The sequence below is a fragment of the Canariomyces notabilis genome, assembly GCF_033297395.1.
Source record: "Canariomyces notabilis strain CBS 508.74 unplaced genomic scaffold N656scaffold_6, whole genome shotgun sequence".
In the NCBI taxonomy this organism is placed as follows: domain Eukaryota; kingdom Fungi; phylum Ascomycota; class Sordariomycetes; order Sordariales; family Chaetomiaceae; genus Canariomyces; species Canariomyces notabilis.
In genome coordinates this window covers 701,451-724,530 of record NW_027041828.1, presented here as the reverse complement: position 1 = coordinate 724,530, position 23,080 = coordinate 701,451, and the positions used below count along the sequence as shown (strand labels likewise).

The following is a 23,080-nucleotide window of genomic DNA, read 5'->3' as shown; positions in this document are numbered from 1 at the left end:
ATTCCTCCACCGGGCTGGGAAGAGCCCCTTCTGCAATCCCGCACCCTTTCCCCTTCCTCCTCGCTCCTTCTCCGTTCCCATCTCCATCTTCGTCGTCGCCTTCATCGCCGCTACCTGCGCAGTCACCAGCGACCACCATGTCTCCAATATCAACAGGCCCAGTCAGCTTGCTTTCCACAACCTGCACCACAAGCCTTAGAAACTCCCAATGGTACCTGTTCCCAAACGGCGGGTCCCACTCAAGTTCCACCGCCACTGTACAGCCGCTCTCGCCGGCCGTTGCTTCTTTAAATGCTTCAGTATAGCCCTCCTTGACGGTGTATTCATAGTAGTGGTTGTCCTCGATCCTGCTGTTCTTGGGCCTTGCCAGCTCCAGAAACGTGGCCAGCGCGGCCTGGTTGGCTTGGGGAAGGGTCGTGTACGTGCCGTGAAGTTTGACTGCCGAGTCAAACTGGTCCAGGGGGGTGTTGTGGGCAGGGGCGGTGGCTGTCTCCGTGCTGAGAACGCTGGATTCGCGCCGAGCTTGCTGTTGCCGGTCCGTTTCTTCTTCCCCGTCTTGCTCATGCTCTTTGTGTCCGCCTTCCGCGTCCTCACTTTCATCCGACTCGTTCTCCGCCTCCGCTTCTGTATTTTCATCCTTACCCCCTTCTTCTTCCCCTTCTTCCCCTTCTTCTTCCCCTTCTTCCCCTTCTTCTTCCCCTTCTTCCCCTTCTTCTTCCCCTTCTTCCCCTTCTTCTTCCCCTTCCCCGTCCCCTTCAAATACCACCACCCTTCTTCTTCTTCTCCCCTCCCCCCCATCAACCCCCACTTACTGTACACAACCTTCGACCAAACATCCCACCTCCACCGCCTATATATCCCAACCTTACCCACATCAACCCTCACCCCCTTTTTCTTATTCTTACCGTTACCATCCAAGCGCACCACGCTCTCCAAATCAATGACCTCCTCCTCAACCCAAAAGAACTGCACCTCCCCGCCCTCAAATCCCACCTCGCCTTCGTACAGCAACCCCCCTGTCCCTTCTTCCTTTGATGAAGATAACGGAGAGGAGACCATGGCCCAGCTCTTCCTGACAGCGCCCTTCTGAATGCGCTCCCGCCGTGCCGCCGCCTGCGCGTTGGCCTGCTGCAGCGAGAGGTGGGATGAGCAGCGGACGGCCGGTTGTTTCGTCTGGCCCCGGATGGCCTGGGCCCGATTGGTGATGGTGCTGCTACTGCTGCTGGCGGCTGTGGTTTGTGGGCCCGGAACGAAGCGCTTGGTGCGGTACACCACCCATTGGAAGACGGTGCGGTCTTCGCCGAGGGCTTCGATGGCTGAGACGCTGGCTGGCGGCTTGGCCTCCTGGAATCCAGGTTTAGGTTGCGGTTGGGGTTTGGGGAGGGTTGAGGGGTGCGGTCTGACGGGTGGGAGGTGTGCTCGGGGTTTGGGTTTGGGTTGGGAGAGAGGGGTCGGGCTAGGATACTGCTTGCGAGAGGGAACTGGGGCCGGTGGAGCTGGGGGAGGGACGGAGGGCTTCTTGGGAGCCTGGCGCGTGGTATTACGAGAAGGTTGGAATATGTTCCGAGATTTTGGAAGGTTGACTTGGTGAGTGCCTGGCGGTGGTGCGGGCGCTGGAACTGCAGGGAGTTTCGGTTGTTGATGGCTTATGTCGCCTAGGTGATAGCCATTGGACTCCCGCTGTTTGCTACCACTGGGGATATTTGGTACGATCTGTGTCGTCTTTTGTTCTGAGAGCTTGGAGGCGATCTTCCGAAACAGCGCCTCGTCAGTCTCCAAAGCAGAAGTGGTTAGATAACCAACGATAGTCGGCTGCTGTAAGGTGGCTTGCTTGGCCTGTTTGGCCTTTATTTTCTCAAGCGTGGCCCTCGCCTTGTCGCCTGCGGTGACGGGACGATACTTGATAGCGTCAATAATATCTTTGTCGTAAGTACTCGCTGTGGTACTGCTAGGGGGGTTGACTGGCGGGCTAGTTTGGCTCTGTAAGTGTATCGCCTGTCCACCCAGTTTGGGTTGAGGCTCCTCAAGCCTTTGTTTTTTCTCTATACGGTGAGAGGCTGTAATGGCTGGAATGCCTGGAAACGGTCCCCGATTTATGACAACGGGTGGTGATCTCTTGCCTGGGTTGCTGATATCCTTGGAGTTCTCGAGTGCGAGACGAGCAGGTGGTTGTGTTCGCGCCTCTGCCCGGGGGCGCAAAGCAGGCAGAGTGTCTGGAGTTCTGGATGCTGCCCGAGTGTTTCCCTTATAGTCGTAGTTTGAAAGAAATATGCTGCCTAGGGGACGCCGCTGCGGCGTACCACTGCTAGCCATCCGCAACGCTTCATCAGCCAAGGCTTTCCCAAGAGGAGCAGAGCTCTGCCCAAATTGGTAATTTCACGGGCCGTATACCCTTTCTACACTTGCGGATGGCCTCCAACAGGTCATATTGCTCGTCATCTGTGTCGTCCTCTTCGGGTTGGCCACCCCCCTGAAACACCGGGATTGGACGTGACTCGACTGTGGTGTAGAGAGCTGGTAAGTAACTGGCTCATTCTTGTAGGTTGGATCGACGAACCGGTGGCTACCAAGTCTCGACCTGGGCTATCGGGCTCGGTCAATGTGCTTTCTGCCAAGTTCAAGGCGTCAAATTCTGGTGCTGAACCTTGGGGCGTCGGGCGAACCGCGGTGGCTGTATCTGCCCGTGACGTGAGTTCAGCGGATCTCTGAGTGGTGAATTCCATAGACGGTATGTCCGAAATGAGACTCCCAAAAGACCAGTCTTGAGCAAGACTAGAATCACTCATAGACGGTATGTCCGGAATGACACCCCCGGAAAACCAGTCTGGAGCAAAAGTAGAACCACTCATCATCACACAGGATCCTTGCAGCAATTGATCATGGGATGAAGGATGTTGGTATGACGGCGGAAGGAAAGTCCAACGGAGGTATGAATTGGTAAAGTAGACGTAGAGAGCATAGATGGCGCTGATGTCTGAAAGTAAACTGATGCTGAAGGTAGATCTAGCAGCTCTTGAGCTGCCAACCGTAGAGTGATAAGCAGAGGGTTTGTAGTTTGCGATGTATATGGAAGAGGCAAGAGAAGAAAAGGGATGGATAGGAATCACTGCAAGAGCGAACAGCGTAAAGAGTTGCAATCGCGAGTAATTCGGTGAAATGGCCTATGGAAGCGAGGTTAAACACTGATCTCCACGTTGAGAGTTAGGGGTTTGGTGGTTGGAGGTAACGTTCTTGCGTCCGTTGCAATGGGCGGCACCAAGATGTGAGCTTGTAACCGGGGCGGTTCTTGTATGGCTAGGAGAAGAAGTATTCCTCTTCACCAAACATCAGTAGAGTAAGTGTGATTAATTCAAGCGTAGTGATAGAGTCCAACTTGATTCTTCACAAGCAGCAACTCAGCATTCTACTGTCACTCCGGGTCGTCGGCGTACTTGGCTTCGCTCTCCTTGGCCTCATTCTCTTTGGCTTCGCTCTCCAGCTTTTTCAGCCTGTCCTTGCCCTCCTCGGTGGTAGCGTCAATGATTTCTTCCTCCAGACTCAAGATACCGGCCTGGTGAACCATTAGCCTCGATCACAGAATTGTTCATCAAAAAGGGCACCCTTACCTCTCCCAGCTTCCCAACCAGCTCCTCGGCCTCGGCCACGTCCATCTCCCCAAGTACCTTGTTCACCTCGTCCAAGCTCCCAGTCTCCAATGCTTTCTTCATTTCCGGCGAGAAGGTCTCAAAGATCTCCCTACCCGCCTTCTCGACGGGGTCGTCGCTGTTTTCGGGAGGGATCTTGATGTTGATTACAGTTCCTGGCTCGACAGCATGCAGCTGAATCTGTTCTACTCCTCCGGCCTTGCCCTCGGCCTCATCCTTTGCCCTCTGCAGAGTAATTTCCCTAGCGCGGTTCTTAATCTTCGCGTACCACTCCTGCACATCCTTGAAGAAGACCTCCTGTGCCTGGTGGCCGGGGGTAGTGATGCGCTTGAAGAAGAGGGCAACGCCGTCGCGGCCCAGGGAGCGGCAGTACTGCAGAAGCAGTGCTTGGTGTACGCAGTTGCGAGCGTAGTCGGCCCGGCCCTCCAACTGAGCGTCGAATGCGAGGACCAGGAGGCCGTCGGTCTCCTTTTCAGACAGAATCTCCGGGTGTTTGGTCAGGAAGGCATGGGATTCTCGGTAATCGGCCGCCTTGATCTTGGCAAATTCCTGGGCTGCCGGGGAGGCGCTAACTGCATCGTCATCTTTGCCGGCCTTGTCATCTTTGGGTGTAGACTCGGAAGCTGCGTTATAGTTGGGGTTGAGCAGCTCAACGGTAGACTCCTTGGCCCCCGAACTAGACGGTTTCGACTTGTTGATATGGGAGCTGTCAAAACCAGTGTGGATGCTCTCGCTGGTGATCTTGCGTGACTCTTCCCGTTCGAGCTCAGCGAGCTTTTTCAGTAGCTCCCCCTGAAGATCCGTGACTTTCTTGAGGTGGTCCTCAATCTCGGCCACCATTCCGTCGTACCTCTTGTCTTGCTCAATCTTCTTCTCGTCAAGGGCCTTGTTCACCTGGTCCAGGAGTGTCGCCATCATCTTGGTGTAAGTCGGCAGGGGTTCTTCGGCGTTGTGGACACCGGCTGGCCGCGGGGGAGGCTGGTCGTCCTTGGGATCGAGCGACGCAGCCGACTCCATGACCGCCTGGAAGGCCACCTCGCCCGGATTCCTTGTTTGCGCCTCCGAGGCATGTGATTTGAGAGCGGCGAGCAGACCCGAGATGCGCTTGATTAGGTTGTCGTTGACAATGCGCTCGTATTTTAATGTTTCGATCTGGTTCTTTCGCTGCTGCCGTTCGAGATGGATCTGGTGCTGCTTGGCGCGGATGAAGGAGCGCTTGTCGACATTTGGGTGCACCTCGATGTCCGAGTCGTCGCTGAGCTCGAGCGCGTCCTGCGGATGGGTTCAGTTATACTATGCCCAAGGTATAGGGAGCTCTATAGAGGGGCAAGCATACCCACTTGCTGTAGTCGACAGGCATTGTATCTTGTCTCTGCACTACACACCTCTATGTTCAAAGTGTCTGGCGGCTAATGTTGAGTATGAGTAGGTTAGTAGCCTATGTAGGTAGATGTTGGACAATGTTTCCTTTATCAAGTCTCATGAGAACCAACTCATGGTGGGGTAGTTGAGGGATGTAGCTTCTAGAAGCTCAGGTGGGGCACGTCAAATGAGGAAGTGTCAAAACTGCCTAATTCGGAAGTCATGCAATGCAAGTGTCAACTGTACACTAAAAGTTCAAACCATATCTCAGCGTCTCTCCAACCTCTGATCCCAACTCTTATTGTATAGGCCGTATTCCACCTCTCCCTCGTCTCCCTTCCTGAGACCAAGACCACCTACACCACACTCCCGGGGCCCCTTTTCCTTGAGGCCATGCGGCCCTTCTCTCAGCCGACTGAACACTCGCAAGGCATTGTTCCGGCCAATGTCTACCAGATCCCGGTTACTGATCGGTACATGCTCGTCATACCACACACACCCGTTTGGGATGCTCTCGAAGGGGTAGTCAATCGAGAACATGATGGACTCGGCTCCAATCTCCTGCATGGCGCAGAGCAGCGCTGGCGTCGAAAAGTGTCCAGACGTGGTGATGAATAGCTGCGTGCCAAAGTAGTCTCTGACAAGCTTGTCCTTTGCCATGGGCATGTTTGGGAACCGTGCCCGGTTGAGCTTGTGGTCGATGCGGTAGAGATCATAAGGGCTGCCAGTGTTTGTCAGAGCTGCCCTTCTCTACAAAAGGGAGAAATAAAAGGAACTCACATATGCTCCCCCATGTGGCCAATAACAATCTTCAGCTTCGGAAACCGGTCCAACACGCCAGAGGTCACAATGCCCAGCATATGCATCCCGACCCTGTGCGCGTACCCGAGCGCCGAGTACGCCAACCACGGCCGGTCCTTCCACATGAGGTCAAACACCTCTGGCGTTGCCTCCCTCGGATGGATGTACACGGGCAAATCCAACTCCTCTGCTGCCCTCCAAAACTCATCGTACTCGGTTCCTACATCATAAAACCTCATCCCAATCTTCCCCTTCCCACCACCATCCCCATCCTTCGAGCTCACAAGCACACTCTGATAATCATTAACAATAACACCCACAAACCTCCCCTTATTACCACCCCCGACCACACACCGTCTGACCTCAGCGGCCGCCTGCGCCGGGTTATGCATACTAACACTAACCATCCCTGCAAACCTTGCCGGGTTCTTAGCGACCTCATCAGCCAGACAATCATTGGCGGCAGCCGCGAGGGCCTCGGCTTGTCCCGGGTCCGCTACGCCCTGCGGCCCCGGGGAAGACAGCGAGAGCACCATGCGGTCGACGCCGTTTGCATCCATCTGCTGCAGCCGTGTGCCATGCACGTCGAGCAGGCTGGCGACCAGGTCCGGGCCGATGACCCCCTTGGGCGCGAGCGACGTGACCAGTCCGGACGAGGCCAGCGCCTCGGGCGTAGACCAGGCCTCTTCGAGGGCTATTTTGCCGAGCATGTTTCTCTTTGTCGTTCTCCTCTTTCCTCTTTTCTTGGTATGGTGAGATGGATGGATTAATTGGTGTTTGTAAAGGTTGGATTTGGATTGCGTTGCTTGAAAGGGGGGTTGTTTCAGAAAGCTGAGCAATTTGGATTATAGGTGAGTAGCCAAACTGACTCTTACAAAGTCTCGGTATGTATTGTCTCAGGACTTAGCATGGTATATCAAGTATACATGCGTTGTGCGGGACCGTCGACAAGTGTAAAAGGGGATAACGGGAGCCGCTCTCCCCGCAGTTGCACCTCAACTGCCGATTCGGCCCCATGTTGGGGTTTGCAACAAGAACCGGCATCAAATTGCACCTGGCTAACCTGGTTCATGGCAAACTGCGATGAAAGCATCTCACCCGGCTTACGTCCGTCAAGGCGAGGAGACTATTTAAGCTAGCATCAAGCCTGTTAGACCATAGGTGAGCGATGCATGTACGCAAAGAGTTGGCCCAAGCTACACGTGGACTTGTTAGGAGTGGAAGTATTATGCGCAGCTTCATCACAGACGCACCCAGCATATATCGTAAGCTCGCCCTTGGATATCTCATCATTAACGCCATTATCACAGCCACCGACCAACACCAACAGCCCGTGTGTACAAGGAATCGCAGGGACCCAAAGACACCAGTCCGGAGTCATGACCCGGCTGCTGCCTCATTTCTTCTGCCCCTCGACGAAATTCAGCGCCTCCTCGGTTGGAACGCAGTCAATCGTGCTCGTCTTGTTGTGGAAGGTCACGCCATAACACTTGTCAGCGACATGGACAATCTCCGGCCGGAACGTGGTACAGATGAACTGCGTCTTCTGCTCTTTGGAAATGCTACTGAGCAGGCTCGCCACGGCCGTCCGGTACTGCGCGTCCAGATTGGCGTCGACCTCGTCAAAAATGACAAAGGGGCTCGATTCGGCAGCCTGGAGGGCAAAGATGAGGCAGAGGGCGCACAAACCTATCAAGGTAAATTGTTAGACAAGGTGCAACTTGGTGCTCGAAACTGGGGAAATGGGTGAGCTTACTCTTTTGACCACCGCTGAGCTGCTGAATCTTCTGCTGCTCGTCCATAACCTTGGAGTTGAACGATACGCTGATGCCGACACCAGTATAGCTCTCTACGCCCGTTGTTGGTTCTTCATCAGATTCGTCGTTATTGCGGTTCTTGCTGCGGTCGGCTCTGCGCTGGATAACAAGGCGCCCGTGCCCGGCGGGTACAAGCTTCTCAAAAATGGTCGCAAATTCCTTCGAGACCTGCTTGAATGTTCGTTCAATAGCCTCATCCTTCTCTTGGTCCAGATGCTCGATCAGCGCCTCAATGGAAGCTTGCGAAGTATCAAGCTCCTTCCGCCGCTTCAACAGCTGGTCGCGCTGGGTCGTGAAGCTGTTGTACTGATCAAACGCCTTCTTGTTGATATGCTTGTACTTCTTGAGGGCCTCATTGACCTTCCGCAGTCTAGACTCAATCTGGTGCTGTTAGCAACCCTAACCAAGCCATTCGCAATCGAATCTGCTCACCTGCTCAGACTTCATCTTCTCGTACTTCCCGAAGGCTTCCTCGGGGAGGATTCCGAGGTCTCTGATGTTCTTGGCGTATTCGGCAGCCTGGCTGATGAGCCGAGCCCTCGTCTGGATATTCTTCTCCATCCTCTTCTGGTGCTGGCTGATCTGCTTCTGCAACTCTTGCAGTTCCTGTTCCTTCTGCACTCTCTGGGCCTCGAGCTTGGCAAGCTCACCTCCGACCTTTTCTGTCTTCTCCTCGTTTTCCTGCAGTTGCTGTTCCACTTCGGCCATGAGCCGCTGTGCCTTCTTGAGCTCTCTCTGGGCGTCCTTGAAGCTCTCGCTACCCGCGGCGGTCGAATTCTCAAATGCCAGGCTCCGCAGCTGGTCCTCCTGTGGCCGAAGGTGGCTGTTCAACTCGGTCTCCAGATGCCGCTTGCGACCTTCCAGCTCTAACCGCTTTTTACTGACTTCCTTCAGCTCCCGTTGTAAGCGATGGACCTCCCCATCGAGCTCTTCCAGCTGGCGTTCTTCACTCGCTGACAGCGCCTTCTTGAACTCCTGGGAAAGCTCCGCTTGCGCGGTCGAGATCGCGTCATCCAGGTCTTGAAGGTTCTTCTCCACCTGAGCTTGCCGCTCCCGGGCTGATTCTAGATGGGTTCGCTCGCGCTCCAGTTGTGCAATTTTGCTCCGGAGCTCCGTCTTGAGCGGTTCGAAGCCCATGTCAAACTGACGCATCTGCTGCTCGAGTTTGTGCTCCTCGCCACTGGCGCTGGTGACCTTTTGGTCGGTGATATCGATTTCCTTTCGGATCTTGTCGAGATCTGCCAGCTGCTGCTCGTACGAATCTCGCAACGCGCTGACTTTTTGCACTGCGTCTAGCCGCGATCTCCGGGCATCGACATAGCCTCCAGTCATGGCACCCCTCTTGTTCGTTGTATCACCTTCGGGGGTAATAGCATCTAGACCGTGAGTTCGAGCATACTGGGAAGCTATTGTGAGGTTCGGGCAGACGATAGTGCGGCCGAACACCTGTTGAAAAGCCTTGTCGTACTCTGGGTCGTATTCGATCTTGCTGATCAGGGGCTGCGCGTCTGACGCCCTCGGCATCTTGACATGCCTCGGCCGTAATTGTTCTAGAGGCATGAAGGTGAGCCGCCCACCGTAGGTCTTGTAAAGATGGTCAGAGAGCATCGTTGCAGTCTGGTCGTTGTCAACGACGTAGTGAAAGAGGCTGTTCCCCGCCACCTGCTCGACAGGCAACTTGTATGCCTCCATCGGTACACGCATCAGCTCCGCGAGAGTTCCATAGGCTCCGGGAATGTCCTTATCCCGCTTAAGCCGCCTGATAGACGCGAGGCCTTTGGCTGTGGCTGAATCCATGGATTGAGCGAGGACAGACTCCGCTTGGTCCCTCTCCGCTCTCGTATTGGCGAGCAGCGAGCCGAGCTTGTCCTCCTCGCGCCGGAGCCGCTTACGCTCTTCCAGCAGCTGCTCCCGGGCTTCCTGAGCCTTGGTCAGCTTTTCAGCGAGCGTAACCCGGTTACCGCCGTAGCCTTCAATGCTTTGGCGGATGTCCTGGATCGCCTTTTCCAGCTGGGCGATGGAGGTCTCAACCGACTTCACTTGCTCCTTGGCATCCATAGCGTTGGCCTTTTGCACTCCCAGAGAAGTTGTCGCATCGTCAATTTCCTGTCTGAGGAATGCATCACGCTCCGCCTTTGTCCTGAACTGGGTGCTCCGGGTCTGCTTGGTCAGCAGACGGCTTCGCCCCGCGACGGCCAGATCTCGTTGTTTTCTGATCTCGGCTTCTTCGCGCTTCCATTTCTCATACTCGGGCATGATCTTGGCAAGTTCTGACTCGGCAGCCTGTATCCTCTCTTTGACTTCCCTTTGTTCAGCCTCCTGCTTCTTCTGCGATTGCTCTCTTGCGTGCCGCGTCTCTTCGAGGTTTTTTGTTTTGAGTTCTGCCTTCGCCCGGGATCGAGCCACGTCTTTCCGGTCCTCGTCCAGCTGGCGCCGCTCCATGGAGAGCAGTTCGAGGCTCTGTTTTAGCTCGTGGGACTTCTGATCCAGAACGGCAAGCTCCTTTTCGGTCTTCTGGAGCTGCATACGGTCCTTGGTCGAAGCGCCGGCCCCGCCTTGTCTTGCTTCCTCCAGTTGCTCCAAAGCCTCTGCGTTGCTTGCCTGCAGCCGGTGCCAGTGCGCGTATTCGAGACATCTGCGCTCCCTGTCTTTTTCCTGAAAATCGCGAAGCTCGTCCTTCTCTTCCTCCAACTCGCTCAGGCGCTCTTTGATGTACGCCAGGGTCTCGTCAATCTTGTCGCGTTTGCTGTTCGTCTCGGCCATGATTTTGAGTGACTGGATCCGACGATCATCGTAGGTATTGGTTCCTGCAATCTCCTTCAGGAGATTAAGTCTCTCAGACTCTTTCATGTTAGTAATGGCAGCGACGCGCCCTTGGGGCACAATGTAGAAAGGGTTCTCCTTTGCAAAACCGGCTGTTTCGAGGATTTTGAGAACATCGGCACGAGTCTGGACCTTCCTATCGACTGAATATTCGTCTTTCTTGAGGCCAATGGTGCGGCGTATCACGACCTCGTCGCCCGGTTCGCTGAAACGCTTGTCGGTGTTGTCAAAGATAATCTCGACGTACGCAGACATGACTGCAGACCCCGAACCCTCATGCAGGAGCGCTTGCCGCTCCTCGCGGCTCATGTTGGTGTAGGCATCGCTCAGCACAAACCGGATAGCGGCGAAGAAGTTACTCTTTCCCGATCCATTGCGCCCAACGATGACATTGGTGCCGGGGGAGAAGGGCTCGATTACGGTCTGCTCCTTGTAGCTGTTGAGAGGTCAATATGCAAGATCATGAGGATTGGCAATGCGACGACATCAGACGCATCGAGAGAGTCATAGCGCACCTTTTGAAGCCCTGAATAATGATTTGTTTGATGTGCATCTTGCCTGCTCCGCTGCCGACGCGACAGCCGAGTCAAACCCGACAGAACTTATAGAAGGAATAGCGCAGGAGGTTCTATTCCCTTTGAGCGTTGCGTATTGGAAGATGGTAATATCCTTGTCTTCGCCGTTGCAATTGCAGGCGTCACCATGATCCAGAATTCTGTGTAAGGGAAGGAGTCGCGGGCCGGCGTGGTTCTTGGTTGATGATGGTGGGGAAGCGGCGCTTTCCTCACGCGTCTTGTCGCGCCTCACGTTTTCACTTCTCTCAGGTTGAAGCTCGGGCCTCTCCACTAGATACCCAGGTACGTACCTTATCTGCACGTGATCTTGTTCCCATCTGACAGATCTGGCCAGTCGCGATTCATGATTCCCATGGCGTGCCTCCCCTTGCATGCGATATTCCGGAAATGGGGAACACCGGGCCCTAACACACAGTCTGCGTGTTCCATGGCCTGGATCTGAGTTTATGCATCCGTCTACCATATGCTTCAGCTGCCTTGAAGGTTCCAGTGGTCAAGACTCTCCTCTAGGATTATCGAGGTTGCCATGTGACGGGACAAACCGTTGTGGCCTTGTGCGACTGATGGTAATCTGAAATGGAGCTTAAGACACCCATTTCGATGCCTTGCGGCCAGATGCTGTGGATGCCAAGGCTGTTGTCTTTGTGCCGCCGTCTGTCCTAAACAGCATCCTCGCTTGGTAACTGAGCCTCTCCAAGATGACGTGTTTGTTTGCAGTCAAGAGCGGCCTCAGGTCTCGCGAGGCCCAGGTCTGGGACAGATTTTGAGATTTTACATGCCCATGGCAGATCTGTGTTCTTATGGCAGATAAGGTGTGGCACTCTGCATATGAGATCTTTGCATTTCAGCGATGGAGATCAGTAGCTACCCTAGGTCCGTTGTGGGCATAGGTATTGAACACGTGTAAGGGGTTCTGCCCGTCCTTGACATTCCCGGCATAATGTCTTCTAGAAGTACGTTTTGCACATCGCGGCCGCAAGCCCTGTCTATGCTGCGCAACACGATGATAGCTACAATGAAAGATGCGATGCCCTGTGTGCCTACATGGCACAGTGGTCGAAAGCGCGTTCGCACGACGATGCGGCCCAAGGCTTCCCAACCTGAACTCCTGGAGCCTCACTTTCGGAGGGGCGAACAGCGTTAGGCGCGTCCTTAGCAGAAGAGGAGAGAAAGAAACGTTGCTCTCCTACTTGATTTTCGATGGACTAGCGGATATAAATGTACCAGCAACGTTATGTTGGTTGTGAATGGACGCAATTTGCGTTGTCTTTTGTTCATCGACAGGTGTTGAAGTTTTTGACGGGTGCAATGGTTGATTGAGCTGGGGGAAGGGGCACGGGACTTGGCTTGGGGCGCATGGACCAGGGTCCAAGAATGGCGCTAAAATTCCGCAAGGGCCGGGGACGATCTTTGGGAACGGCTCGCTGTCTATAAATTTAAACCAATGTTTCTTTATAGACAGGCGCCTGCCCACCCGTCCTTCCCACTGCACACTTGCTGTCTCGGCTCGCCCTGTGCGCACCTACGCGCACACACATACGACAGTCCGCCTAGTCAAATCTACCTATCAACCCCGCCTCGCTCACTGGCCACATTTTGTGGCAGGCAGACGCGTTTGACTTAGGTGAAGCAACCCTGGCCATCCGTTCGGCCTCGCTTCACCTTGCATCGGTCTGGCCCACCGTCCTCTTCCATCGTCGTTATCGCATAACGACAAGTAGGTACATCTTCCATCGCAAATGAATTTCAAAACATCATTACCTTTCCCTTGCGCATTGAGGCGCGATTCGCAATAACGTCTAGCTGATGTGAAAGCTGACTTTTCAATTAGGATACAAACGACCAAGCAATTCAACCCTCTTGAAATAAACCCACTTCACAGCTGGCCCGCAAGGTACAGGTACGTTGTTACTACACCTAAATCTTCCACCACCCCCGTCTCCCAGCCGCCAGCCAGCTGGTCGACGGCAATCTAAGATGATCACCTCCCTGCGCTTGCAGTTTCCCTGACACTCTGACAACACTCAATGTTGCGTCGCAACTGTGAGATCTGTCTGTCAATGGTAGCGTCATGGGTCATGGATCGCGCTGCTAGTGTAGATATCGGCACCATTCGGGGATTTCCCCCACTCCAACGATTGAGCGGTCTAGCAGGGGTTTGAAAGAACAGAAATGCTAACCTTGACGCAGTGCCATGGTATTGGCTGCGTAATAGTTAGATCGAACTCGTTGACATGAAGCAAGCATGGCATCTCGGTAAGTTGAATGCGGATCAAAGTCTCCAATTTTGAGGTCGGTTTCGCTAACCAGATGATGATAGGCTTGATCGGCTTGTTACGTGAGTTAACCCCTGCGGCTGCGTCCGCCTGTATCAAAGGCTGGCGCATTTATGCTGCCCCACTCCCCTTTGTTCTGCGACTAACGCCCTGCAACAGGATTCTCGAAACGGGTAGCACCCGATTGATACGAGATACAGCTGTCAATCAGCTTGCTGACTGGCAGAAAGCGCACCCTGAGGAGCTTTTCAATCTCTTGTCCAGGGTCGTTCCATATCTCCGTCATAAAGACTGGGAAACCAGGAGCACTGCTGCCAAGGCGATAGGGAAAATCATCGAGAACGCGCCGCAGTATGATCCTAATTCAGAAGAAGGACCCAATGAGCCAGACCCTGCCGAGAATGGGAATGGCTTTGTCAAGAAAGAGGAGGAAAGGGACTCGGTCTTCGACCATGGGGAAACCTTGCACCTCGAAACCCTTGACATCGCCTCTATCCTCAGGTATGGGCGCCAGCTTCTTCGCGGCGGCACCGTGGACTATGCCCTCGCCGCTCTAGAGCCGCAGAAGCGTCTAGCCCATCTGAAAAAAACGATAAATGGCAGGCTTGGGCTGCTCGGTCGGGTTTTTGAGGATGAAGAGATACCCATCCTTTGTGAGCAAGCCTTCAGCCCTGGAACACCTCAGGACTCGGCTGGCGCAAATGGTTTCGGCAGGCAAGACAGCATGGCCAACGACAGCCAGAGCCAGAATCTGGATGAAAGTAAGCTCAGCACGCGGCAACTGAACGTGCTGAAACGGAAGCGAAAGCGGGAGGCTCAAAAGGCCGCACAAGGAAAAAGCGGATTTGGAGATCTCTCGATTCGCCGGTCTACAACAGCGGGCTCCGAAGCCTTCGCCGATGACACTCCTATGCCAGATGCCGATTCCAAGAAGAATGGCAAAATGGCAGATTACTTCAGTCTCGATAGGCCTGTTGATGTTGATGAAGACACCAAGGTCGTTTCAGAATTCAAAGGACCCATCATTCCTATTAAGTCTGAGCTCGAGGTGGACGACAGCATGGAGGGCAGCGAATGGCCGTACGAGCGGCTTTGCGAATTCCTCAAGGTCGACTTGTTCGACCCCCAGTGGGAGACGCGTCACGGCGCGGCCATGGGCCTGCGGGAGGTCGTGCGAGTCCAGGGCGCTGGCGCCGGAAGGCGGAAAAACAAATCTCGCAAAGAGAACAACGACCTTAATCGGCAATGGCTGGACGACCTAGCGTGCCGCCTCTGCTGCGTGCTCATGCTTGACAAGTTCACCGACTACAGCTCCGACACGTCTGTAGCCCCCATCAGGGAGACTGTTGGCCAGACGCTCGGGTCTGTCCTCCGCCACGTTCCCCCGCAGTCCGTTCACGCCATCTATCGACTGCTCTACCGCATGGTGATGCAGGAGGATCTGCAGCTGGAGCAGCACATGTGGGCCATTTGCCATGGAGGCATGGTGGGCCTGAGGTATGTCGTCGCCGTGCGAAAAGACCTCTTACTCCAAGACGGGGACATGATTGACGGCGTCATCCGCTCCGTCATGAAAGGCCTTGGCGACATGGACGATGATGTCCGCTCTGTTAGTGCGGCCACGTTGATTCCCATGGCCAAGGAGTTCGTAATGATGCGCCGTGATGCTCTTGACGGCCTCATCAACATCGTCTGGGAAAGTCTCTCTAACCTAGGCGATGACCTGAGCGCCTCAACCGGCAAGATCATGGACTTGCTTGCCACACTCTGCAGCTTCCCTGAAGTCCTGGAAGCCATGAAAGTCTCTGCATCTCAAGATGAGGAGAGATCTTTTACTCTCCTTGTTCCTCGCCTCTATCCTTTCCTACGGCACACCATCACTTCAGTACGGCTTGCTGTATTGAAGGCCTTGATGACATTCGCGGATCTTGGGGGTGAGACCTCGCAAGGGTGGCTGAATGGGAGAATCCTGCGCCTGGTTTTCCAGAATATCCTAGTCGAGAGGGACCAAGACACGCTGGCCATGTCCATACAGCTATGGACGGCACTTGTGCGCAACCTAGCTCGGACGCCTGCAGTCCTTGCTGACGAGTTTGAGCCGCATGTGGATGCGCTCATGCAGCTAACGCTCCATCCCATCGGTGTCCCCCGCCATCCGATTCCCATGAACGCCGCCCTTTTCCAGAAACCCTCTGGCGGAACATACTCCATTCCTGGCAATGCACCGGTTGGCAGCAGACGTGCATCGCCGCCCGAGGGAGCAGAGAGAGCTATGAAGCGTCGTAGAAAGTCGACAAAGGTGGACGATATTCCAACCACCACCCAGACTCACGACGTTGACGGCCACATGATTCAAGGCGATGTTGACCTGGTAGGCATGGATGTGCTGGTGCGATCGCGTGTCTCGGCAGCCAAGGCTATGGGTCTTATCATGTCCTTGCTACCGCCGTCCAACCTGAGCTCGTATGACAGCGGCATTCTACAAGGTCTCACCTCCCCGTTTGCCTCGACGCAGCTTACCGCTGCCATGATTATCGACGAGTACGCGAAGAATTGCCCGGCAAGTGGTATGGCCGCCCGTTTCATCGAGCCCTTGCAGCGGATTATCGACCAAGACCGCCCGTCGCATTATAGAGATTTGGTGAGCTATGTACAGCGAGTGCGTTCGCAGTCGCAGCAGCTCGTCAACCTCTTCCGTGATCACGGCAAGGTTGCTTTCAACAAACTTCCCACTCTTGCTGTCGTTGTCCAAGGCGAACCAGAAGCAGGGCCTGGGGCATTCTCCGTCGCAAATGCTGAAAAGGTTGTGGGCGATGATTTTGAGAGGCTCAAGAAGGCCATGGCACCAGGTCAAAGACTGATCGCTCTCCCGCAACTCAACGAGGCCCGGGAGGCTACTGTCGCGGTGATTGAGGAAGCGAAGTCGGCCAAGGAGACCCGCGACGCGCGTATCCGAGCCGCAGCCGCCTGCGCCTTGGTCGCAATGGAAGTCCTCCCTAAGAAGCCGAGTCCTCTCATCAAGGCCATCATGGACAGCATCAAGACGGAAGAGAATCAAGAGTTGCAGAGCCGTTCGGCTAACACAATCGCGCGGCTTGTGCAACTCTTCACTAATTCTGGCCGCCAGGTCCCGGCCGACAAAGTCGTTGCGAACTTGGTCAAGTTCTCGTGCGTCGAAGTGGCGGAAACTCCCGAGTTTCCGAACCATGCCCTCAAAACCAATGTCATTCTCTCGATGCAGAAGGAAGAAGACCGAGTTGATCATGCGGACGCTGCCAAATTTGCTCGAGAGGCTAGAGCCGCCCGCATCACCCGTCGTGGCGCCCAAGAAGCGCTGGAAATTCTGTCCCGGACTTTTGGTGCGGATCTTTTGAATCAGGTTCCGAGTCTGCAGGCATTCATGGAAGAGCCACTGGTGAAGGCTTTCTCCGGCGACCTTCCGTCAGAGGCCAGGGATCCGGCGAATACCTTTGGCCAGGAAATTGTCGATGCCATGTCTGTGATTCGAACCATGACCCCGACGCTGCACACGGCGCTTCACGGCTTTGTCATGCGGCAAGTGCCGTTGATTATCAAGGCCTTACACTCCGATCTGTCTGTGTTTCGCTACATGGCTGCTAAATGCATGGCGACGATATGCAGCATTATTACGGTCGACGGCATGACTGCCTTGGTCAAGGAGGTTTTGCCACAAATCAGCAATCCGCTCGACCTCAACTTCCGCCAGGGTGCCATCGAGGTCATATATCACCTCATCGCCGTTATGGGCGACCGCATTCTTCCATACGTCATTTTCCTCATCGTTCCGGTGCTAGGCAGAATGAGTGATTCGGACAACGAGATTAGACTGATTGCGACGACTTCTTTCGCTACCTTGGTCAAGCTAGTCCCACTCGAAGCCGGTATTCCGGATCCCCCAGGACTTTCACAAGAGCTCTTGCAAGGCCGCGACAGGGAGAGAGCATTCATCGCGCAGCTCCTAGATCCCAAGAAGGTTGAACCTTTCCAGATTCCGGTCGCCATCAAGGCAGAACTCCGCTCGTATCAGCAAGAGGGCGTCAACTGGCTCAACTTCCTCAACAAATACCATCTGCACGGCATTCTCTGTGACGATATGGGGCTTGGAAAGACTCTGCAAACGATTTGCATTGTTGCAAGCGATCATCACCGGCGTGCAGAGGCCTTTGCGAAGACAGGTGCGCCGGATGTCAGAAGACTTCCGTCCCTGATCGTTTGCCCCCCAACCCTTTCCGGGCATTGGCAGCAGGAAATCAAGACGTACGCCCCCTTCCTGAGCGTCACAGCGTACGTCGGCCCGCCTGCGGACCGCAAGGCCATGAGAGATGCGCTGGACAAGACCGATATCGTGATCACTTCGTACGACGTCTGCAGAAATGACATTGATGTCGTTGAGAAGTATAACTGGAACTACGTGGTGCTGGACGAAGGTCACTTGATCAAGAATCCCAAGGCAAAGATAACGATGGCCGTCAAGCGGCTCATCAGCAACCACCGGCTCATATTGACGGGCACTCCAATCCAAAATAATGTGCTCGAGCTGTGGTCTCTATTCGATTTCCTGATGCCTGGATTCTTGGGCGCGGAGAAGGTGTTCCTTGACCGGTTCGCGAAGCCGATCGCAAACAGCAGGTACAGCAAAGCCTCGTCGAAGGAGCAAGAAGCTGGCGCGCTGGCCATCGAAGCGCTGCACAAGCAAGTGTTACCCTTCTTGCTGCGGCGACTAAAGGAGGAAGTGCTTGACGATCTACCGCCAAAGATCCTACAAAATTACTATTGCGATCTGAGTGATCTGCAGCGGAAACTCTTTGAGGATTTCACTAAGAGAGAAGCCAAGAAGATAACGGAGGAGGCTGGGAAGGACGATAAGGAAGCCAAGCAGCACATCTTCCAGGCGCTACAATACATGCGCAAGCTCTGCAACTCACCTGCTCTCGTCATGAAGCCGGGGCACCGGGCATATGAGGACACGCAACGATTCCTGGCCAAACAGAACACGAGTCTCGAGGATCCGACGCATGCGCCCAAGCTCGGGGCGCTGAGGGATCTCCTTGTTGATTGCGGCATTGGTGTCGAGGGCCAGGAATCCTCAGACCCGCTGTACACCCCCATCAAGCCGCACCGGGCTCTGATCTTCTGTCAGATGAAGGAGATGCTTGACATGGTGCAGAACACAGTCCTGAAGATCATGCTCCCGTCGGTGCAATACCTCCGCCTGGATGGGTCGGTCGAGGCCAACCGGCGCCAAGATATTGTCAACAAGTTCAACAGCGACCCGTCATACGACGTGTTGCTTCTCACGACGAGCGTAGGTGGCCTTGGATTGAATCTTACCGGAGCCGACACTGTCATTTTTGTCGAGCACGACTGGAACCCGCAGAAGGACCTACAGGCCATGGACCGGGCGCACCGAATCGGGCAGAAGAAGGTGGTAAACGTGTATCGGCTGATCACGCGAGGCACGCTCGAGGAGAAGATTCTCAGCCTGCAGCGGTTCAAGATCGACGTGGCCAGCACGGTTGTGAACCAGCAGAATGCGGGGCTGGCTACGATGGACACGGACCAGATTCTGGACCTGTTCAATCTGGGAGACGCCGGGCCGAACCTAATTTCTGACAAGAAAGAGAGCCTGGAGGGGAGAGAAGAAGACATGGTGGACATTGAGACGGGCGATGTCCGGCAGCCCGGCAAGAAGGCAGCTTGGCTCGAGGGCCTGGGGGAGCTCTGGGATAACGCGCAGTACGAGGAGAGCTTCGATCTGGACGGCTTCTTGAAAACGATGCAGTAGGGAATTAAAGGCGGGGGCGTTACGGCTGGGTTGATACAGCAGTGACTCTCTTGAATCGGCGAGTGGCTGGGACTAGGATAGCGGTTCTGCGATGCGCGCTCAAAGAAGGGCAGGCGTTGGGACAGGGAAGGGCATAAACGGGCAGAGCTAGGTGGCATCTGCAAAAGCCGGTTGATGGGAATGCATTGTACAGTCAATAGTGTATCTGTAGAGGAGACGGAGCATGTAAGCAAGCAAGCAATCACGCTGCTAACATTATACGTATTCCTGGATCCACTCAAAACGGGCGCCATGCGACAAGATGTTGGTTCCAGCCCTTGATGATGACGTCAACATCAAGACTAACAACAACCCTGATGAACAAGAACGAGAGGGTACGTAAGCTAGTCCGCCCAGCACAATGAGAAACCTGTAGCCATTCCTTGATGTGAAGAGTGTTGGGTTAAATAGGAAGAAGAAAGTCGAGGCAAGCGTCCAAGTCCGTGTAACTTACTTGACTTTTATCATTGCAGACCCAGATCCTCAAGGCCACCTACTATATGTACTTGTACATGCAAGACAAGTCAGTACCTGTACAGTCTCACCACGATTATTGACGCCCCGGTCCCAACGGAATTTTTGAATTCGATTTCACCTGTCGCACCTTGAGAGCCGGAATACGGGGAATACGCGTATATATACGGTTATACGGGGTCCTAGCCAGCTGCGCCTTGCGGAGTTGCCTGTGAAACGAACCCTCTATATCCCAGTCTGAACCGCATCTACAACAATCTTCCCGCAATATATTATCGGCGGTATCACCGTTTATTCTATCCATTGCCCTCTTCTACCAAATATCTAGCAAACCGAGCCTAAGCAGTCTCCAATTGCCCCTACACCGAAGCCTCCGTTCCCACCGCAAACATGACCCACCACCACGAACCTTTCAAATCCCTATCACCTCTTTCTTGGCCAAACGACATCTCTCCACACCTCGACGCCGCCGGTGCCCCCTCAGAGAACTCGGAGTCCCCGCTCGGCAAGCTCCTCACGACAACAGTCGCAGACGCCCTGCTGCTGGTGGAGTCCATCCCGAGCCCAACGGCACAGGAGAGGACATACAGCAGCAGCACCCCACTTGCCACCGTCGGCCGCGCCCGGTCCCAGACCGACCCGTCAGCAGCACACAGAGGAGGAAGTGGGGGGTCCGCCAGCAGGGACAAGGACAAGGAAAGGGATGGCGTGGTGGTGCAGAAACTGCGCGGCGAATGGAAGGACATCAAAATCCCGCCGAAAGATAATCCGCATGGTATCAGCATGTACAAGCTCGCGGCTAAGGATGGGAAGGGGGCTTGGTTTGCAAGGAGGAGTCTGCATGTGCCGGGGCGTCAGGGCGCGGGTGGGGAGGTTGGGTTTGAGATGTGGTATGTTCCTCTTTTTTTGCTGACTTTGTCTTGAGTTTGTTCGGTGACTTAGCACGGACGGCTGACTGTTTACTGTTGTTGTTCTTGCTGTTCAGGGAGGCTGCATTGAGAAAGGAGATGCAAGAGACACTTGCCAGGTGCAAGGGGAAAGAGCCCGGTACGGGAAACATCAGGGGGATCGGGGCCGAGAAGCGGGTAAAGAGGGTTGAGATCCCTGAGGGGGTTCTGGAAGGTACGTTTCCGCTCATGGCAAATTTCTGCTCTTGTTGGGTAATGGCATTGGCTCATATGTCTTGTGGGAAAACAGTGTACCAGGTTTCGGCTCGGTTCCCTGGCCCGACGACACCCAGAGATTTCGTCACGGTGCTTATGATGCCGCGGCCGGCAGAGGGCAAGTCCGACCGGACTGGACGCCAACCTAGGCAATTCGTCATTGTGTCAAGGCCATGCGATGGGCATCCCGATTGCCCGTCCAGGTCAGGATTCATACGCGGACAGTACGAGTCTGTCGAGGTCATACGCGAGGTGCCCGTGGACAAGCCGCTCAGGAGGGTGAAGTCGTCGATCGACTTGAGCAGAGACGACGTCAAACAACTGGCTGATGAAGCCGGAGATCACGCGAGCAAAGAGGCCGTACTACGCGCTGCGAAGAAGGCCGCCGAATCGGAGGGCGAGCAAGATGGGAAAGTGTCATTCCCCGGATCACCCGCAAAGTCTTCTGGCGGCAGAGATGAAGAGGATGAGATGGCCATCGAATGGCTGATGGTCACGCGCAGCGACCCAGGCGGCAGTGTACCTCGGTTCATGGTCGAAAAGGGCACTCCAGGAGGGATTGTCAATGACGCTGGGAAGTTTATCAAGTGGCTCTCTTCTCAGAAGAGGGAAGATCTGTTGGCAGCCAGTACAGATGGGGTAGATCAGCAGGAGACGAAACCGACAGAAGAGTTTCGCCAGAAGGCAGAGTCGGGAGAGAGTCCAGCAAAAATAGCTGAGCACGATCACCTCCAAGACGGCGATGCTCCGCGAGAAGGAGAACAGCCACCCCAGGGTGGCTTATACGGCATGTTTACAAACGCTCTGGGAGCCGCCAGCTCGGCTGTGGCCAGCAGAGTAGCTGCATTTAGCCCCTCATACCCGATAGTTGACGGAACCGGCAGCGCCGACGAAAGCTACGCCTCGTCAGAAGCCAGCTTTGAGTCAGCCGAGGAGGGCTCGCCCAGCAGTTCCCTAGCCGACCAAGCTAGCGTCAGGGGGGAAGCCTCGGCCATGGACGCCGCTTCGACCAAATCCGCGCATTCAACTGTTTCCGAGAACCCGCCGCTTTCACACCAGGAATCGACCTCGCTCTCACGCACGCAGGCCCAGCACGAGAAGGAGCTGCGCAAGCTCAAACAGCGCATGGTCAAAGCCCAAGAAAAGCTCGAGCGTTCCCAAGCCAAACGGCGAGCCGACAGCAAGAGCAGCAACAAGGGCGGCGGCGCAACCACAACAGATGACGAGGCGACAGCAGCAACAGCAGCAGCCAAAGCCAAGGAGAAAGAAAAGGACGACCTAGCGCTGGCCAAGCTGCGCGAGAAGCACGAGCGCGAGATCGCCAAGCAGGAAGAGAAGTACCGGCGCGAGCTCAAGCGGCTCGAAGAGAAGCACGCCGCCGAGGAGCGCAAGGCCGCGGAGCGGCGTCGCAAGGCAGCCGAGCGCAAGGAGCGCGCCAACATCCAGATGGAGCTGGAGCGGACGCGGGCCGAGCGGGACGTGGCGCTCAAGCAGATCGAGATGCTCAAGGCGCAGGTCGGCGAGCTGCAGGCGCAAAATACCATGCTGGTTGCGAAGTTGGGTAAGGAGAAGGAGAAGGGCAATTGAAGGATGGGGCTGGGAAGGTCGCTGTGTAGCTATATACGAATCTACCTATGTACTAAGGAGGGGTTGTTTAGGGTTTTCTAGGACGCGGCCGGTGGGTGTTAAGGAGGCCGTCGATCTTCCTCATATGTATTAGCATATACTACAATGTCGCTGGACGGAATGATAACGTTAGAGCGATCCATCATGTACTGGCACTCTTTTACCCCTTTTCCATGATTCCATCAGCCGTGTCCCGCCATCCACTGCTAGCTCCAACGCCTCAACAACCTACCCATCTGGAACCTGCTAAACAAAACGAAGCCGCCAATGGACAAAGTATCACACATTTACAACACAGGACGGGGTTACAAAAAAAACAAAATGAAAACTCTGTGGACGAGCTGGGAATCGAACCCAGGACCTTTCGCATACACTGAAGTATGCTAAGCGAACGCTCTACCAACTGAGCCACACGCCCCTGTGCAAGTTAATATTTTGTTCTGAAAACATCCTCATATGGGACCATGGTAAGTACTTCCTTTCCCAATGTGTGAAGCTCAAAATGCCGTTTAACGTTGTGTGGAATTGTGTTTGCTTGGAATTAGGGCTCCAATTATCACGATGGCATATTTCGACATGTGCGAGAGGGAGGTGGAGTGGGGAGTCGGAATGGAGTGGAAGCTAAGACTTGAAGAGTGATCTTTCGTTGCTCCTTTCCCCCTTTCTTCTAGATT

General features: G+C 54.8%; 6 protein-coding genes and 1 non-coding gene across 7 annotated transcripts; 3 read left to right on the top strand and 4 right to left on the bottom strand.

The window, feature by feature from the left end:
• Positions 1–38: 38 nt before the first annotated feature.
• N656DRAFT_580025 (uncharacterized protein) lies at positions 39–2,450 on the bottom strand. The gene has a single exon (XM_064810168.1). It carries the CDS (start codon positions 2,311–2,313, stop codon positions 196–198), a length of 2,118 nt encoding a protein of 705 aa, XP_064671822.1. The 5' UTR covers positions 2,314–2,450; the 3' UTR covers positions 39–195.
• Positions 2,451–3,270: 820 nt separating this feature from the next.
• Positions 3,271–5,152, bottom strand: N656DRAFT_728539 (uncharacterized protein). Its single transcript, XM_064812599.1, has 3 exons — positions 4,981–5,152; positions 3,606–4,916; positions 3,271–3,550 (listed from the first exon to the last, which is right to left on the bottom strand). The coding sequence occupies exons 1-3, from the start codon at positions 5,002–5,004 to the stop codon at positions 3,410–3,412; spliced, it is 1,476 nt and encodes a 491-aa protein (XP_064671821.1). The 5' UTR covers positions 5,005–5,152; the 3' UTR covers positions 3,271–3,409.
• Positions 5,153–5,273: 121 nt separating this feature from the next.
• N656DRAFT_705691 (uncharacterized protein) lies at positions 5,274–6,517 on the bottom strand (the record flags this gene model as incomplete). Its single annotated transcript, XM_064811292.1, has 2 exons — positions 5,274–5,727; positions 5,787–6,517. The coding sequence occupies 2 exons, from the start codon at positions 6,515–6,517 to the stop codon at positions 5,274–5,276; spliced, it is 1,185 nt and encodes a 394-aa protein (XP_064671820.1).
• Positions 6,518–6,778: 261 nt separating this feature from the next.
• Positions 6,779–7,877, top strand: N656DRAFT_579911 (uncharacterized protein). Its single transcript, XM_064810167.1, has 3 exons — positions 6,779–7,072; positions 7,138–7,553; positions 7,653–7,877. Exons 1-3 carry the CDS (start codon positions 6,980–6,982, stop codon positions 7,729–7,731), a joined length of 588 nt encoding a protein of 195 aa, XP_064671819.1. The 5' UTR covers positions 6,779–6,979; the 3' UTR covers positions 7,732–7,877.
• A 5,175-nt stretch (positions 7,878–13,052) lies between these two features.
• On the top strand, positions 13,053–19,133 carry N656DRAFT_777416 (uncharacterized protein). Its single transcript, XM_064814817.1, has 3 exons — positions 13,053–13,278; positions 13,343–13,360; positions 13,458–19,133. The coding sequence occupies exons 1-3, from the start codon at positions 13,268–13,270 to the stop codon at positions 19,102–19,104; spliced, it is 5,676 nt and encodes a 1,891-aa protein (XP_064671818.1). The 5' UTR covers positions 13,053–13,267; the 3' UTR covers positions 19,105–19,133.
• A 438-nt stretch (positions 19,134–19,571) lies between these two features.
• On the top strand, positions 19,572–22,519 carry N656DRAFT_828025 (uncharacterized protein). The gene is made up of 3 exons (XM_064818520.1): positions 19,572–20,507; positions 20,603–20,739; positions 20,815–22,519. Exons 1-3 carry the CDS (start codon positions 20,008–20,010, stop codon positions 22,365–22,367), a joined length of 2,190 nt encoding a protein of 729 aa, XP_064671817.1. The 5' UTR covers positions 19,572–20,007; the 3' UTR covers positions 22,368–22,519.
• A 220-nt stretch (positions 22,520–22,739) lies between these two features.
• On the bottom strand, positions 22,740–22,824 carry N656DRAFT_t45. The gene has a single exon. It is a non-coding gene; the product is annotated as a tRNA-Ala (tRNA).
• Positions 22,825–23,080: the final 256 nt, after the last annotated feature.